We start from the raw sequence: 17,385 nt of genomic DNA on the forward strand, positions 1-17,385 counted from the left end.
TTGGGAGGAAAGTGAAAAAAAAAAAACAATTGGATTTGAAGCTTTGACTGGAAGCAATTGCGATAGAGAAAGTTAGAAGATTTGACTATAATTTGTGCGTATTGTCTTTGATTCATGCTATTATGTGTTCAATAATAAGAGCATAGTGAGTTAAGAAGCAATTGGAGCTGAAGCTTTGATTGGGAGCGGTTGTAGTAATACATAGACTAGAAGTTTTGACTGTAGCTTGTGTTACCATTTGAAATTCAAAAAAAGATAGTTAGAATTCCCTACTTTTGGAAGTCTTTGTGCCCCAATAGTAGAGGTTATTCTTTTAGAATAGGTTAAAATAGGACTCAGAGCCAAACTGGTACGCTTTCAATCAGCCTTTGAGTTGGTGTTGGTTTATCAGTATCACCATTTCGAGCTACTAGATAGAAGTGTAGTTAGAGATTTCATCTTGCCCATTACTCACCCCGCGGGTAAGTGGATTCTTTCTTGAAAGTTAAGAGGAAAGAATATTGGTATCACCCCTCACAAATCTCTTAACTTCTTGGTTACCTTGAGTTGATCCAAGGAACAGTGAGAAGGGGGAGCCTTCCCTTTAATGTAGGAAAGACTTTGTCTCACATGCTGTGGTTGGTCTACCTATTTTGTGATTGGATTATTCACAAAACTGTCGATTGCAAAATATCCACCCAACAGGACCAAATGCCATCGTAGAACATAAATGACAGAGGCAAGAGGTGTATTCAAGATCAGAGCCCAGATCGATAGATTGTGGTTGATAGGATACATCCAAGAGCGAGAGTGATACAGACCAGGGAGACAACACTCAGATGGTCGAGGAGGATGAGGTAGAGGTAGTCACTTCGACACCTATACTATCTGCACAACCTCTCCTACCTACGACAACACATCTGACCACCACAGTGAGTACAACAACTATCCCTGCCTTCGGATAGGCTAGGACACCCATTGACATGACTCCACTACCAATGGTGATGGAGAGAGGTTTTATGCTTGTTCTTGAGGCAGAGAATTCAGAGGTATTAGTAGTGATTCTAGAGAAGGATACAAAGTCCCCCACATCACCACCTAGAGCTGTGTCGGAGGAGATTATGGAGATACCTAATGAGACACCCCAAATACAAGGAAGTGAGACACATGGGGAGCTATAGGTTAGATTGGAGGTAGTTGGGTTTGATGTACTGGTGATTATGGATACAACATTAAAAGCTAAGCCAGTGAGAGATGGTTCCGTAGGCATGGAACCTATCCAGACAAGTCGGTTAGAGCGTGTGAGTGCCTACTTGATGCAATGGTTCAATCTCACCGCAATCACACGTGGTCCTACTATACTCTCACCTATGAGAGATGCGCATCTTTCTAAGGTTGAGGAGTTGGGAGGAAGAGAGCTTGTTGTGGCCACTACACCTGCACCTGAGGAAGGAGGATGTCAGCCAGTGGAGATGGATTGGGGTCCACCTACAGTAGAGACTTCTCAAGCTATGTTAGAGGTCTTACAAAGAGCACTTAGTATAGAGGAGCAGTCAGCCACAAAGCCACCCTGACGCATCCTTTGTGAGGATGTAGAGGTGTACTTGGCAAATATGGTGACTCAAGGCCGCTAGGTCAACGAAGCATACTTGGAATATATGTTAGCTCAAGGCTGGAAAATGGTGTCCGACTACATTTGCCATGTGCTTTGAGGCATGAGGATGGCCAAATGTAGAGACCCCATGGATGTTAGAGGATTTGACTACTAGGGATTCAATAGTGGAGAGCCAAGTCGAGGCCCTTACCTATGAGATAGTGTAGGTGTACCGAGACACCTATGCTCAAAGGAAGATAGGGTAGCAACAGAGTGGGCTTGGGAGGAGTCAAATACTCAGTAGCAGTAGGGGAGAGTGATTTGGTTAGCCAACAATTTGCTTGGAAGACAGAGAGTAGAGCTCTTGGTGCAATTGGAGGCCACTAAGACTCGATTGACTTAGGTGAAGAAGGAGTCTGAGGCAAAGGAACCTGAGCTTGTGGATATTGCAGTGTGTTAAAGGAAGCAATGGAACAGATGTAGGCCGAACATGATTTGAAGGTGCAGACCCAATAGGTGTATGAGTCACGGGCACAATTGAACCCTTCTGCATCACAACCAACACCTCTAGGGACACTTCCTCAACCCCCTTCATCTTCATCTTATTCATTCTTCTTGATATATATGTAATAAAAAGCATTGGCTCCATTTTGTTGTATGTCGATAGGAGACGACTTTCTTTTTGGGAGGGGATGATTTTGTCCGTAAAGTTGGATTATCTCTCAGGGATAGTTAAATACGTGTTAGGAGGTTGCTGGTTATTGAAGGGCATTATGACGCAACGATTGAGTTGCAATCCTTCAGGTAGTATATTTATGATTTCTCATTCACGAGAAAGGCATTTGATGATATCTCATCTTGTCTTATATTATCATGTGATGTACTTGAGAGAAGCATTAATAGAATATACAGTTGTGGTTTCCTAAAACATTGCATCTGTATTTACTTTTGTGTTACTCTCCTATTTTCGTAGCATGTATTAAACCTAGTTTACTGTAAACAGTAAACAGAGTGGGCAAGGATGATGCTTTCCAAGTCCAACCATAGCAAAACATGATTAATGATGGTTGTTGTAATGCAGGTTTTTGGGTTTTTGGTGGCCTCAATGACCTTAGTAGTCCTTCCTTTGTGTTTACTTTTAGTTGGTTTATTCCAAACTCTACTTACTATAACATTGCATGGCATTATATGGTTTTTATTAAGACTCTCATAAACTTTGGTACTTTAGATGCATATTTTCTAAATATGGTTAGGATGTGTATGGTTTTTGATAGAGTAAAGTTTAGGTGGCTCTCATTTTGCTGATACTTTGCTGATTGTTGTCAATCTGCTGTTGATAATTTGTTGATTTATAAAGGGACAGACCCCTAGTTTTGGCTGCTTTTAATATAAAAAACAAGACTAGCAAGAAAACTAATCAAATGTGACAATGATTGTAAAAGCAGCCAGCTGTGATATTAGTGGGGCCAGCGAATTATGACCTTGAAAGAAAACCATTAAAACTATATAAATGAGGCAATAATATAATGAATAAACAACAGGGAATGGATAGCTGCATTAGTTATATTTTACACTATTAAACCGGGCTACAATATCCAAACCAGATTGCAGTAGGCAGCAGTATACCATAAATGCAATAAAGTATTTTTGGTTAAGTAAATGCTTATATTATATAGTGGTGGGTCTGGCAAAGAAGAGTAATCCGATTATAGAAGCTGAAGAGAAAGCTAAGAAGAAGAGCAAGGAAGAGGCTGGTGTTTTTTATATTGGGATTGCAATAATATAATCAATAGACAACAGGGAATTAATAGCTGTACTAGTTATATTTTATACTCTTAAACCTGGCTACAATATCCAAATCAGATTGCAGTAGCCAGTAGTACACCAGAAATGCAATTAAGTATTTTTGGGTAAGGAAATGCTCATATATATAGTGGTAGATTTGGCAAAGAAAATTATCCTGATTATTGAAGTTGAAGAGAAAGCTAAGAAGAAGAACAAGGAAGAGACTGGTGTTTTTTATATTGGGGTTTGTTAATTTGGGCTCTTTGATGGTTTATTTAGCTACAATTCTGCAAGAGCCTGTTTTTCTGCAATTATTGAAATTAATATCTTTTGCTTATAATACATAAATTTCTTACAGTTAAATTTATTTTCTACCTGATTCCTGATTTGAAGCAGATCACCAAGGACCTACAATTTATTTGTCTGTTTTAAAAAATTGTAATCCCAACTCTACATTTTGTTTCTATCTTTATATTATATCCATTTTTATGCGCTTCTTCTCAAGCAATCTTCATGTGTTTCTCTTTTTGTTTTGTACTAATATTGCCATAGAATTCATTAGGGATAGTATATGACTAATATAGACTTTTCCTTTGCTGCAATCTTTTCCTCTAACATCCTCAAAGAGATGCGAGGTCCCTTCTATCCAAACACTTCCCTAAGATCTTCTATATCATCAGTTTTTTGAAGAATGTCCTCGTTATTTATTGTTTTTACCTTTTGATAGCCTATAGCTTAGATGCTTCATCAGTTTAGTTCTCACACACCCATATGTAAAATGTTTTTTTTTGTTTTTGCAGATTGGTGCATCTACTAGCATTAAGGAAGCAATTTCTGGAGGAGGCCCATTATTTGTTTTCATTTCTTTACTCATCTTTGTTAGTAACTAACTTGTTAATTACTTTCAAAATATACATTTTTGTGTATGTTTTCCTCAAAGTAATGCTTTCTTCTGTAACTTTCATATTGCCCAACCAGAATATTAAGATTGTTGTTACATAAAATTTTACAGATTCATTTAATCATCATACTTTTCATTGGGCGTTGGCTTAAATTTCCACTACGAGCTGTAAGTCTCTTTCATTTAACAATTTTGTATCATTGATCTTATAGCTTTCTTTGCTTTTTATTTAAAACTATAGAAACTTATAAACACAAATAAAAAATCTTGTTACTAAATCTATAGTTAGAGCTTAGAATAATTGGAAAATTGGTATTATAACCATACAATGTTATATTTAATAAGAATAATTGGTCATGTTAAACTCAAATTTGCAATTGGTGTCTTAGAACAAATGATATTATATTTAATAATAATCTATGTTTGATGGCTTACTTTGGCTCAAAACTAAATTTGTAAAAGGTATCCGGTTCAGTCACAACCACAAGAATAATCAGGTATTTGGCATGCTCATTGAGTGTTTGGTTGATTGAGGACATCCAAGGCCTGCAGAATCAACTGCGACTGTCCACTAGACTTGCCAAGTCTAGCAGATTCATTGGACTTGCTAGGACACGTGAGACCACTACATCAAATTTTGCCACAAAATTTTTAGTTATTGGCTTTATTTCGGGTTCAAGTTTTTAGTGTTTTATAGCTGCACAAGAAGATAAACTTCCAAATATTTATAGATGAATGATGAGCTACTCGATATGAACCCTGTGTAAATTTGTTCTGATGCTTATGATCAATCCATGATCCAAGGATGGGTTAAGCAATATATATATATATATATATATATATATATTCAGCATGAAAAGGTAGAGATTCTTGGAAAGAAAGAATATGGTAGACAAAAGTGCACCTCATCTTAGGAATTGCGTGTGGGCATGTAGTCCAAGTGCTAAGAGATTTGGACACCTATAGTGTGGTACCTTGTTAAACATAACCTCTATGATCTTGATTAGATGTATGATGATCTTTCATAATATACATCATGTTTCTACCTTTTGAGATACGGCTATACATGTATAATACACATGTGATGTTGAGTTTACATATTGAGCTGTTTATTGTTTTGGAGATGAAATGCATATTCTATCATGAGATGATTTGTTCTAATGAAATGTTTTTGTGATATGATGAGCATGAAGACTAAGGTTACGTAAATAGAAAACATGGATTCACTACCCTCTTTCAAGTGATCTGTGAAGGATGATTTACTCATTAAAGAGTACCATATGCCAGATAAGTAGATATGAGTGATTTAAATTATGTGATCAAGTTATGATCTAGAACATGTCAATTGAGGAATTACAATTTTGAATACTTATCTTACTCTCAGTTATTGAACCCTGAAAAATTCTCTTATATGAAGATATCAATGTGAGAATTGAACTAATGGTATGGTGAGTGTCTACATGAGTATGACAGAAATATAAAATAGAATATCCTACAACATAATCAACTCAAGTGATGTTGAGGTGACCACAAGTACGGTGAAGTGAACTTAGGTGAGTATGTGTTTTGATATCATGCAAGCATCTTTGGAAACTTTGAAGACCTTGAGTTTTGATCATGATTTAGATTTTGGTCCAATTCTCAAAAGAAATCATATCATGATACTATATATACATCGTGTATTTGGAATATTCTTTTAGTGTCTAAAATTGCAGAAATCATCAAGGATGATGAAACACAAAGGGGAATGGTACATTATATTCCAATTTTAAATACTCCTTTATAATGCTCGTTGCAATTTCAAGTTCATCGAGGACGACAAAACACAAGGGGAATGGTACGTTACATCCCAATCTTTGACCTAATTTAAAATATAGCCATTGAGGTTTACATGAAGTTAGTTGACGGTTAAATTTGTTATAATCCTATGAAATGGTAAGATGTTTAGTCATTATAATTTCATGTGAAGATAACATGCTAGTTGGTTATTTATTATGAATTCATGGAATTGAAAAGGTAGTTAGCCTTTATGATTATTCATGATTAAATAACTTATTATGGTAATATGATTTAATTGTGAAGAATTTCTTTGTAGGAAGCACATCAAAGGGGTGGAAGCATTGCCAGAAAAGAATTGGGCACAAGAGCATCACCATCACTAGGCAAATGGGTATGAATTGTGAATCACCATGATTGAGAACCTAAAGATTTGAACATCAGGATACAATCAATGAAACTGTATGAGCTATTAAATAAATAATTTAAAACATAAAATAATTTAATTAAAATATAATATGTACCTCAAAGGATTTTGAATAATCTTTCACAATATTATTTTAATATATACCTATGTATGTACACATAGAGATAAATATAAATTGACACCACCTCACAAATTTCTCTAAGTGTACATAGATAGATATAAACTATAATATTTTTTCGAATTATAACCTTCAAATCTTCTTCCATTTTTTTTATTCTTTTCTTATTTGAAACTGATTGAACACTTGGCTCATTTATTTGACATCCAAAAGCCAATACATTTCTTTTACGTTATGGCTTCTTGGAAGTCAAGGAGTCACATTATTCTTTTTATAAGAAGTTGTGAGTGAGAGGTGGATGTATCTTTTTCAAGCACCGGACAACCTTTCACAAGAGACTGACTCTATCTCTCTCATTTCCGACTTTCTTTCATAAGTTGATAACCTACAAATTTGAATTGGAAAATCACTGCCGTTCATAGCAATCCAAGTTTTATTTTATAATCTTGATTGTAGAATATGTGATACATTTATACATTGGATATTAGTGCCTGAAGAATGTTAATGAAAGGCTGAATCATAGCGGCCAGCTGAGCACATACTTGTTATAACGTTCGACTTTTGTATTCATCACCTGTCTTCTTGCATATTACAGACCACATATTTCATGGCACCAATAACTCTACTATTATCAATTGTAATCATTTCATTGTTCCTTTCCATGATTTCTTTATACTGTTATTCTGTTGAAATTGTGAGCTATTTTCATATTGGGTTTAGCATTCAAGAATTTCACAGTCAACAGTGAGGTAGGTTGTTGAGCGTCTAGCAAGACCCCTTTTTCTTTTCAAATTATTCTAGGTTATGTAGAGATCCAAAATTCAAACATTGCAATATGTTTTTCTCTATGTTCCCCCAAGTTTCCGGTACGGGGATGGTGGGACGGGTTTTCGGGACGGCAAATTTTTTTGGCGATTTTGGGGACGGGGGGGGGGGGACGGGGACGGCTATATATATAGGAAAATTTTAAAATATAGTATATACATTGAAATTTGTAAATATACATGTCATTCATATGAAACTAAGCACAGAGTATGTCATTTAAACATTATAGAACCATAACATACAACATTTGAATGCCATCTATGAAATAATATCCGATTTTAGTATTTTACTATTTAGTATTTTAGTATCCAATTCTCAAAATGCATATCAATACAATATCAGAGAACACTGAACAATGAACATTAAGTTATTAACCATTGTCAATATCATAAGACTCATAATGATAAGCATGATAAATCATAAATCTGAAAATCAAAATCAAAATATGCCCAAAGCTATAGACTGCCATAAAGTAATAAGTATCATATAATCAATGTATCATAATCATGTTCATGTTCAACATAAAAAGCAAAACATAGAAAATGAAGCAGACTGCTGCTCCTATTCTGCCTCTACTAATCCATGGCATCAAAATCAAAATCCTCCTCACTGTCATCCTCCACAGGAAGCCTGGTCTCATCTAATGGAACCCCAACCAGTCCTGGTGCTATGTCATCCTCATCTATCTGGGCCACATCCTCAGGCTCAACATCCCATCGCAAAGCTGGTGTCTGCCTATACTCTGGAGTCTGGCGATCAGCAAGTCGAAGAGCATGATGCACTGTCACTAGCTTCTCCGCTCTTTTAGAGGTAAGTCTATTCCTCTTGATAGAGTGGATATATGAATATGTGGATCAATTCCTCTCTGCAACTGAAGAACTAGCAACCTGTGAAAGGAGGCGACCGACAAGTATCTTTAACTCAGGTGTATTTCTCCCATGCCAAGTCCACCATCCAATAGGATCCCTCTGTGCCAAAACAACTCTATCCAACCTTGCTTGTGGCCTACCCAAGTTTGGGCCACGAAGGTTGGTGAAGTCAAGGAACTGTGCACGAAGAGTAGAGGCTTCTTGAGCTGAATACATCTTATCAATTGCTTTTGTGAAGCCATCCAAAACCTCAGGATCATCACATGGGAGGCCCCTTCCACCCAACTGTGCATACCATTTGGGATTTAGAGCAAATGCTGCCATATGAAGCGGGGTATTCATTATGTTCCACCTCCGCGTCACAATAGGCCTAATATGCTCCTCATAAAAGCCCAATATAGGATCCTTTGCCGCAACAATTCTCTTCATCTTACCCAACATGCTGTCAATAGTTTCATAGATCTCTCCTAAACTAGGAGCATCAGTATCAGCATATCTAATGACATCAACAATGGGTGCTATGATAGAGCAAATGTATCTGCAAGATCAAAATGCCAAAAAAAAAAAATCAGAATTAAAATTTTAAGAATTTTAATATTATTAGTAGGAAAATCAGCAAGCAAAAGACTAATAGTAAATTTAAAAACCAACAACTTACTTCATTGTGGACCACCAACTCTCATCAAGGATCCTTTGCCTCACCGCTTTTCCTTCAGTGGACTTAGAATGAGACCATCGTCCCCACTCTGGATTCACCACCATCAATTGAAGGGCCTTATACACCTCAATCATCCTCTCCATCAAGATGAAATATGTGCAATACCTATAGCAACAATTAAAAATTTAAACTTAAACATTAATGATTAATATTTAAAACAAAAAGCATCACATGTAAGTAAACTTATAAATAATTTTTTTAAATAACTTAAAGTTAAAACAAACTAAAAGTAAACTATAATTATAATTGACATACCTTGTCTCGGCTGGTTTGAGGAACTACTTCTTAGAGAAGGACCTGAATAGAGCAAGTGAAGTGTGGTGGTTGTAAATAAACATTTGCACTTCTCTAGCTTCTAGCACCGCTTGCTTCACCCATTCAATCTTCCCTATGTCCTTCAATGCATTGTTCAAGGAATGAACACAACAAGGGGTCCAAAATATGTGCCTATAAGCACCCTCTATCATCAAACCTGCTGATTTGCACACAGGTGCAGAATCTGTGATAACCTGTACAACATTAGAGGGCCCAATCTCCTCTATGGCATCTCGCAAAATGGTAACTGAAAATCTGCATCCTTCTTCTTTCCTGAGCAATCTATGGCTCTCAAAAAATAAGAGCCAACAGGGGATGTGACAATGATATTGATGAGTGGCCGATGTCTAACATCGGTCCACCCATCCATCACAATAGAGCAGCCTGTCCTAACCCAAGTGCGTCTCATATCCTCAAATAATAAAGCAACCTTTGAGTACTCTTTATCTAGGATAGTGGTTCGTAGCTTATGCTCACTGGAGGGCACAAATGAGGAATTCATGCTCATAATATCTTTCACCATTTGTTTATAATAAGTGGAACGGGCTGCATTATATGGGATACCATTGGCAACAAAGAATCTACCAATGGATGCCTCACACTTCTCATTTGCCTGTGCATTAAACATACTTTCCACCGAGCCCTTCTCACTACTACTTATCTTTCTCTTCCCTCTAGACCCACTAGGGCTGCCACTAGTACCAATGGCGGATGAAATATGCCTAGATGATTTTGAAGGAATGGATGGTGATGTCACCGTCAAATTTTGCCCCTCCATTTCAGCCTCTAAGTGCAATCTTTGACATTCTAATTTTTGTTCATTGGTTAGGTTAGGACAAGCTTTGACTCCTTGGCATGTAACACCTAAAAAATGTGACTTCACTCTTGTATAGCTGCCCCTAAAATCATCAAGACAAACATGACAATCCCACAGCCTAGTCCCTCCCGAATTCTTTTTATCTTTTGGCCTAGGTGTTACATATTGGAGAAGAGGTTTTTTCCTATTGAAAGGACCCTTTGCAAAATTCTTCATAATGTCGGAAGGGCATTTAAACAAATCAGCTTTAGGATTGGGTTTTTGCTTAGTGTCACTACTAACAACATCAACCTCTACATTTTCTTCTTCACTACTACTACTTGTACTCCCACTGCTGCTCATTGTGTTTAAATATGCAATTGAATAGATATATGAGCTGAAACAATGAAAAAAAAAAAAAAATCAGACTTTGCAAGCTACAAATTTATTAAAAAAATGATAGATGAAAGCACAAAGAGTTTTATACTTACTTGGTGGACAAAATAGAAGATCAAACCCTTGGTCAAGCTTTTGGAAGCAAAACTATTACCCCCTCTACTTGCAAAATGAAAACTTCAGCCGGCTGCAACATAAAATGAAAACTAAAGAATGGTTAAAACAATTTAAATGTGTTGAGTTATATACATTTTAGGGTTTTTGGAGGAGTGGGGCCCACTAGCCGACCAAAAAAGACACAACAAATGTTTTTTTTTAATGTTTTGAGCTTGCAAAAAAGGGGGACGGTCGACTGTACCCGGTACGGTCGGGGGACGGCTAGACGTCCTCTTTCCGTACCGGGGACGGCCTTTTGTCCCCCCCACGTCCCCAAGTTTCGGGGACGTCCCCTGCAAAAAAATGGAATTTGGGGATGGTTGGGGGACGTCCCATACCCGTCCCGCCATCCCCGGGACGTCCCCGTCCCCGAAACAGGGGGTTTTAAGCCGAGTATGCGTCCTCGAGGAACATAGGTTTTTCTTATTCATTTGTTACAGAAAATTTGAATTACATAGCAGTAAGCTACAACTTATATCATGATGCAAAAATATCTTGCTTGATATCATAGGTTAGACCTTCTCTAAATTAGAGTTGTTTATGGCAAATAAATGCCAAGTAACCATGTTATAAAATCATGATTTATTATGCCATTGGAGATTAAAATTCAAATGACATTTTCTCCAGTCTTAAAGAATGCTTTCATCAAATCACAAATTGTGATAAGCTAGAACGTATATTAATCATGAAACAGTTGATAATCAATAGAAAGAACTGTTTGTTATGAGATTCAAACACCTGAGACTCACCCAGATGTATAGCCAAGGAAAAGGGTGAAGAGGTGAGAGAAAGGAATTTGCAATAACAAGAAACAAAATCAAATGCAATATAACAATATTTATTATTTTTAAAATGAATTATTTATCAGTTCATGCATGATCATGTTTATTGTTTTGTCAAATCAAGTGGTGTGATTAGATACCAAGATGCTTAGTGGTTGACAAGGTCTTCCATGTCTATTTCAGCTAGAGAGGGTCTTTCTCGTTAGAGATTGTGTGGGGATAAATTATGGTCCAAGGTTGGGTGGTTAAGCCCCTGACAATGTTTCCTCCTTTCCACAAGATATTAGGACATGCATCTGATAAAGATAAGTTGAGCATTCAAACATTTATCCGTAACAGGTATGTTTACTTTTATGATATTATGATGGATTAATTTATATCGTCGAATCTAGTGATCTCCTTTGATGTAAGCAACCTTTTTCATTAATGTAATAGGTAATCATTAAATTGGTTGACCTTCCAACTGAATATGGAATATATCTATAGGATTGATATTTCAGTCTTTCATTTTTATGAATAATGATTATGAGCATATCTTATAATCTTATGTTATTGCCACAGTTAGCAATGGAAGAAAAGAAATGATACAGTGGTATCCGATGCCCTAAGTGATACAGTGGTATTTGACGCTCTAAATGATACAATGGTATTTAATGCCCTAAATGATCCAGTGGTAATTGATGCCCTAATTGATAGTGGTATTTGACACCCTAAATGATATAGTGGTATCTAATGCCCTAATCGATACAATGGTTTGTGATGCCCTAAATGATCCATTGGTAATCAATGCCTAATTGATATAAGTGGTATTTAATGGTAATCGTCATTTGATTTTGATATAGTGGTATTGGATGGTAGTCATCATTTGATATGGATATAGTGGTATTTGTGGACTAACTTGCTGTTTGCAAAAGCATCCCTAGGTTGATTTCGGTCTTGAAGTCCATGGTATGTAGAATTTAATTTCCATAGTAAATTCATTGATGGTGTTTTCAATTACTAGTTATAAAATTTTGCTTAACTAATTTTAACCATTAATCTCATTCACATGAACATAACTGATATAACTATCTTCCTATGAAAATAAAGTAATAACTGTATTTCCTTGATAAGTTAGTTGTTAATTAAGACTTGAGAAAAGTGGATGTTACAGAAGACAAAAATATAACAATTACATGCAGATATAACCAATAATGCAAAGAAATAAAACACACAAAATTAGAACAGAAGACATGAAGATTTAACACAGTTCAGTCAATCTTGGGCTACCTCCACCAAATAGAGAGTCTAATATTATTATCTAGTAAATCAACCTTATTATAATTTGCCATCCCTTGCAACTCAAAACCGCTACAAGAAGCTACTAATTATCATATGAAAATCTCTAATCCTAAGCCATTTTAAACTAGATGTGTCAGTTAAAAAATTAGGGTTACAATATGTTCACCACTAGAAAAATAATTCCCAATTTTTACATAAATAAAGTCACTTTTTAGCCTCGCAGGGCACTGATCCTCGACCTTTCCCTATATTGTGACAGGAAGCACATTGAGGGTGCTACCCTATGATCCCATCTTGGGGTAGTGCCCCCAAATCCCATAGAAAAATTCTGGGGGAAACCATACCAATAAAAGTGGGAAAAAATAACCTCTAATTATGATTAGGCTCCACAGGATGGATAGACTAATATTAAACATTGACCACTTATCAACATCATACTCCAATGTTTAGCTAACTCTTATGTTTTTTAAAGCATTGAATGTTTTTGAATGTTAAAGGATGTAGAGTCCCAATTTCATATATTGAGAGATGTCACATAGGAGGTTGGGGTCTCAAGGGTTGTACAAGTGGTCGTCGATGTGGCTTGTGTGCAAATTAACTAGCATGATGGAGGGTACCTACGAACCCATCTTTTGGACCCCGTTTGTTTGTGCATTTCAAAACACATTGAAAGAGTGATGAAGGGTGCTCCCCTTAATACCATAAACACAACAAAAACAAAGAAATAACAGTAATTTGCAAGAACAAAATATGGGCTTCTTATTATCACCACAAATGCGAAATTACAAAATTTAGGACTATAATATGCTAAAACAAAGAAATAACAACAATTTGCGAGAACAAAATATGGGCTTATTATTGTCACAAATGTAGAATTACAAAATTTAGGATTATAATATGCCAACCCACATGGGTGCCTTCATTACAGTAATTTGCAAGACAAAGCTGTGAGCTATCACCCAAAGTTGTCCTAGACAATGTTCGGATATTTCTTAATCAAGCAATTTTATGCCGCTTAGGAAGGTTCTAGATGCTCAAACTTAATATTTAGAGCCGGAAGACCCTAACAATACATATACAGTCGGCCAAATACATTTTTGACATTTATTTTCGAAGTTTTGGTCGGCCCAACTTTGGAAGGCCATAACTCCCGAACCATTGCCCATTTGCCTATTATAATCACTTTTCGAAAACCACAGCTTTTGATCACAAGCCTAACTCTATGCAAGCGCCCATTCATAGAGTTTTTAGGCCTCATCTGGACATATCTAGGCCTTCAACGGTGAGCCTAAAGTTTTTATACCAAAATTACACACCCAAAATCTGCAATAAATCTATGAATGCACATGATATCCAAGATGAACACCCACCTTTGAAGTTAGGACATTCCAAGCTATATGACTGAATTACTAAGTAGAAAGTCTCCACAGATAACAACTCTGCACTAAGACAACCCTTATTCAAACAACTGAAATGAAATATTTTTGGTTAATGCAAGATTGCTCTTACACCCAAGATGCTCCTGCATCAGACACCCAAGGTAATTTGAGAAGTGACCCTGTCACGTCTTAGGTATTTAGAGGAAAATCAAGATGGTTAACCTCCTCCCTTGCTAGCCATGCTGAATCTTCTACTAGCCTTCCTTTCCATTTGACTAGGTATTTTTCATAAGTTTTGTTCCTTGTACTTTTGCCAACACGACTGTCTAGTATTTCCTCAATCTACTTTGTAGCCGAACTAGTTGCTAGAATACTCCATTGTGCTTCTGCAACTTCATCTTCATCACTCCATCATACTTTGTCAAATCTGAAATATTAAATACTAGTGAAATATTCAATTCAGTAGGCAACTCCACTTCATAGGCATTTTCAGAATCATGCCTTTTCACTATCTTGCATGGTCCAAACTTCTTCATTTTCAGCTTATTATATGTACCTACTGGAAAATGCTCATTTCTCAAATGAACCATTACTTCATCTCTACTCTGGAATTCCTTATACCTCATTTTCACATTTGCCTTAGCCTTGTACTGTGTATTCATCTTTGTAATGTGCTTCCTCACCTCCTCATGGATATTCTTCAAATGTTTAGCAAATTCTTCTGCTTCAGCACTACTTATCTCTCCTTTATTCAACTGCCTTAATTCAAAAACATTTCTGTGACTGCTCCCATATATAATCTAGAATGGTGATTTACTAGTACTCCGATTGATAGAATTATTATATGCAAATTTCGCTTGTGGTAAAATCAGATCCTAGCCTTTTGGCTTGTCTCCAACCAAACATCTCAACAAATTTCCCAAATTGCGATTCACAACTTCTGTCTTTCCATCAGCCTATGGATGACATGATGAACTAAATTTCAAATCTGTCTTAAATTCCTTCCACAATGTATGCCAGAAATACCTAACAAATTTGGTATCATGATCTGAAACTATACTCTTTGGCAAACCATGTAGTCTCATCACTTCTATGAAAAACAACTCTACCACACGAACATCACTAGTCTTCTTGCAGGGAATGAAATGTGTCATCTTTGAAAATCTGTCAACCACCATAAATATAGAATCATGCCCTCGCTAAGTCCTTGGTAATCCAAGGACAAAATCCATGCTGACATCCTCCCATGGCTTCTCTGGTACGGGTAATGGCTGATACAACTTCATATTCTACTTCACTCCTTTCGCCATTTGACATACTTTGCAACTTTGTAAAAACTTCTTCATATCTTGCTACAATTGTGGCTAGCAATAATTCGCAGCAACCAAAGCAATGGTCTTATCTCTCCCAAAGTATCTAGCCAATCCTCCACTATGCTTCTTGATGATATCCTCTCTCATTGAACTTCTTGAAATGCAAAATTGGTACCCTTTGAACAACATACCATCTTGGATTATGAAATCCAACCACTTCGTCCTGTTAAGTGTAACAGGTTCTGTACAAGTCGTCCACGCTTCTCCAAAATCAAGATCCTCTAGATACAAAATACTGAGTTCCTTGAACCCAACCACCTCAATTTGCATTTCTATCAGCAAAAGTTTTCTACTAAGAGCATCTACAACTGTGTTAGACTTCTTACTCCTATTTTTTACAACAAATGTATAACTCTGCAAAAACTCAACCTACTTCAAATGCCTTTGGTTTAATTTTCCTTGACAATTCAAATATTGCAAAGTTTGATTGTTAGGAAGAAGGTAGTCTTTCCACTTCTTCAATATTTGAACTATAGCATAAAATTCTTGATCATAAACAAAATATTTTCTTTTGGCATCATTCAACTTCTTACTGAAATAAGCAATAGGTCTACCTTCTTGGCTCAAAATAGCTCCTATTGCAGTACCACTAGCATCAAAATCTACTTGAAACACCATGTTAAAATTTGGAAGTGATAAAACAAGTTGCTCTATAACTTTCTGTTTCAACAAATTAAAACTATTATCTGCTCTACAGTCCACTTCAATTATTTCCTATCCCCTCTTGTTGTTTCAGTAAAAGGTTTGTTGGGTGGATATTTTGCAACTGACAATTTTGGGTAAAACTCCAGTTGCAAAATAGGATGTCTAGCCACAACGTGTGAGACAGAGTCTTTGGTCCACAAATACTTCTAAATCCTCTTATGAACTTTCTATAAAAACTAGCTAGCCCATGAAAAGATTTTACCTCTGTAGTACTCTTTGGAGTAGGTCATTCAAGGATAGCCTTCACTTTCTCCGAGTCCATTTTCAAACCTTTTGCTGAGACTACAAATCCCAGGTACATCAACTCCTTCACAAAACAACACTTTTTCAGGTTTATCAACAACTTTTCTTCCCTCAACTTATCAAACACCTTTCAAATATGTATCAAATGCTCCTCCAATGTCTTACTAAAGATCAATATATCATCTAAGTAAACAATGACAAACTTACCCAAAAACTCTTTCAATACCTTATTCATGAGCCGCATGAAAGTGCTCGGTGCATTGGTTAACCGAAAAGGCATGACTAACCACTCGTACGACCCTTCCCTTTTCTTGAAGGTAGTCTTCCACTCATCTCCTTCTCTGATGCGAATCTGATGGTACCCACTCCTGAGATCTATCTTTGTGAAATACACAGCTCCACTCAAACAATCTATAATATCATCCATCCTTGGCGATGTAAATCTATACTTGATTGTGATCTTGTTGATAGCCTGCGAATCTATGCACATCCTCCATTCTCCATTCTTTTTTGGTGCTAATACTGTTGGTACAGCACATGGACTCAAACTCTCTTGAATCAATCCCTTCTACAACAACTCATGAACTTGTCTGTTCAACCCTTCACTTTCTGCTGGTGTCATTCTATGCGCTGCCTTGTTTGACAAACTTGCTCCTGGAATCAAATCCATTTGGTGACTAATCTTCCTCACCGGGGGTAATCCATCAAGTAGATTATTTGACACAATATCAAGAAACTCTCTCAATAAATTTGCAACTTCTACAAGTACCTCCTCTACTTCTTTACCATCTTTTGGGATTACAGCAAAACACATATCCTCATGCTTCATACCTTGGAGAAACTCCTTTCCATCAACAAAACATATTTTGGCAGCACTATATACCTTTTTTTCTTTCTCCTTCAATGGCTTCAACTTATGTTTCACTCCATCCTTTTTCAGAGAGCAGGTATTTACTTGCCCATCATG

General features: G+C 36.5%; 1 protein-coding gene across 5 annotated transcripts in view; it reads left to right on the forward strand.

Moving 5' to 3' along the window:
- The window catches only part of LOC149574737 (uncharacterized), a 170,635-nt gene that overhangs the window by 145,923 nt on the left and 7,327 nt on the right, over positions 1–17,385 (forward strand). For 4 of the 5 annotated variants that reach the window (XM_089814556.1, XM_089814554.1, XM_089814552.1 and 1 more), the window contains 2 exons: positions 4,159–4,236; positions 4,371–4,427. The exons of the other annotated variant lie outside the window; for it this stretch is intronic. In XM_089814556.1, coding sequence (XP_089670682.1) covers positions 4,159–4,236; positions 4,371–4,427 — 135 coding nt within the window. The remainder of the gene's footprint in view (positions 1–4,158; positions 4,237–4,370; positions 4,428–17,385) is intronic. 5 annotated transcript variants of the gene reach the window in all.

Source organism: Cupressus sempervirens, chromosome 2 (genome assembly GCF_028749045.1).
Source record: "Cupressus sempervirens isolate cs-2001-9-10 chromosome 2, ASM2874904v1, whole genome shotgun sequence".
Classification (NCBI taxonomy): Eukaryota; Viridiplantae; Streptophyta; class Pinopsida; order Cupressales; family Cupressaceae; genus Cupressus; species Cupressus sempervirens.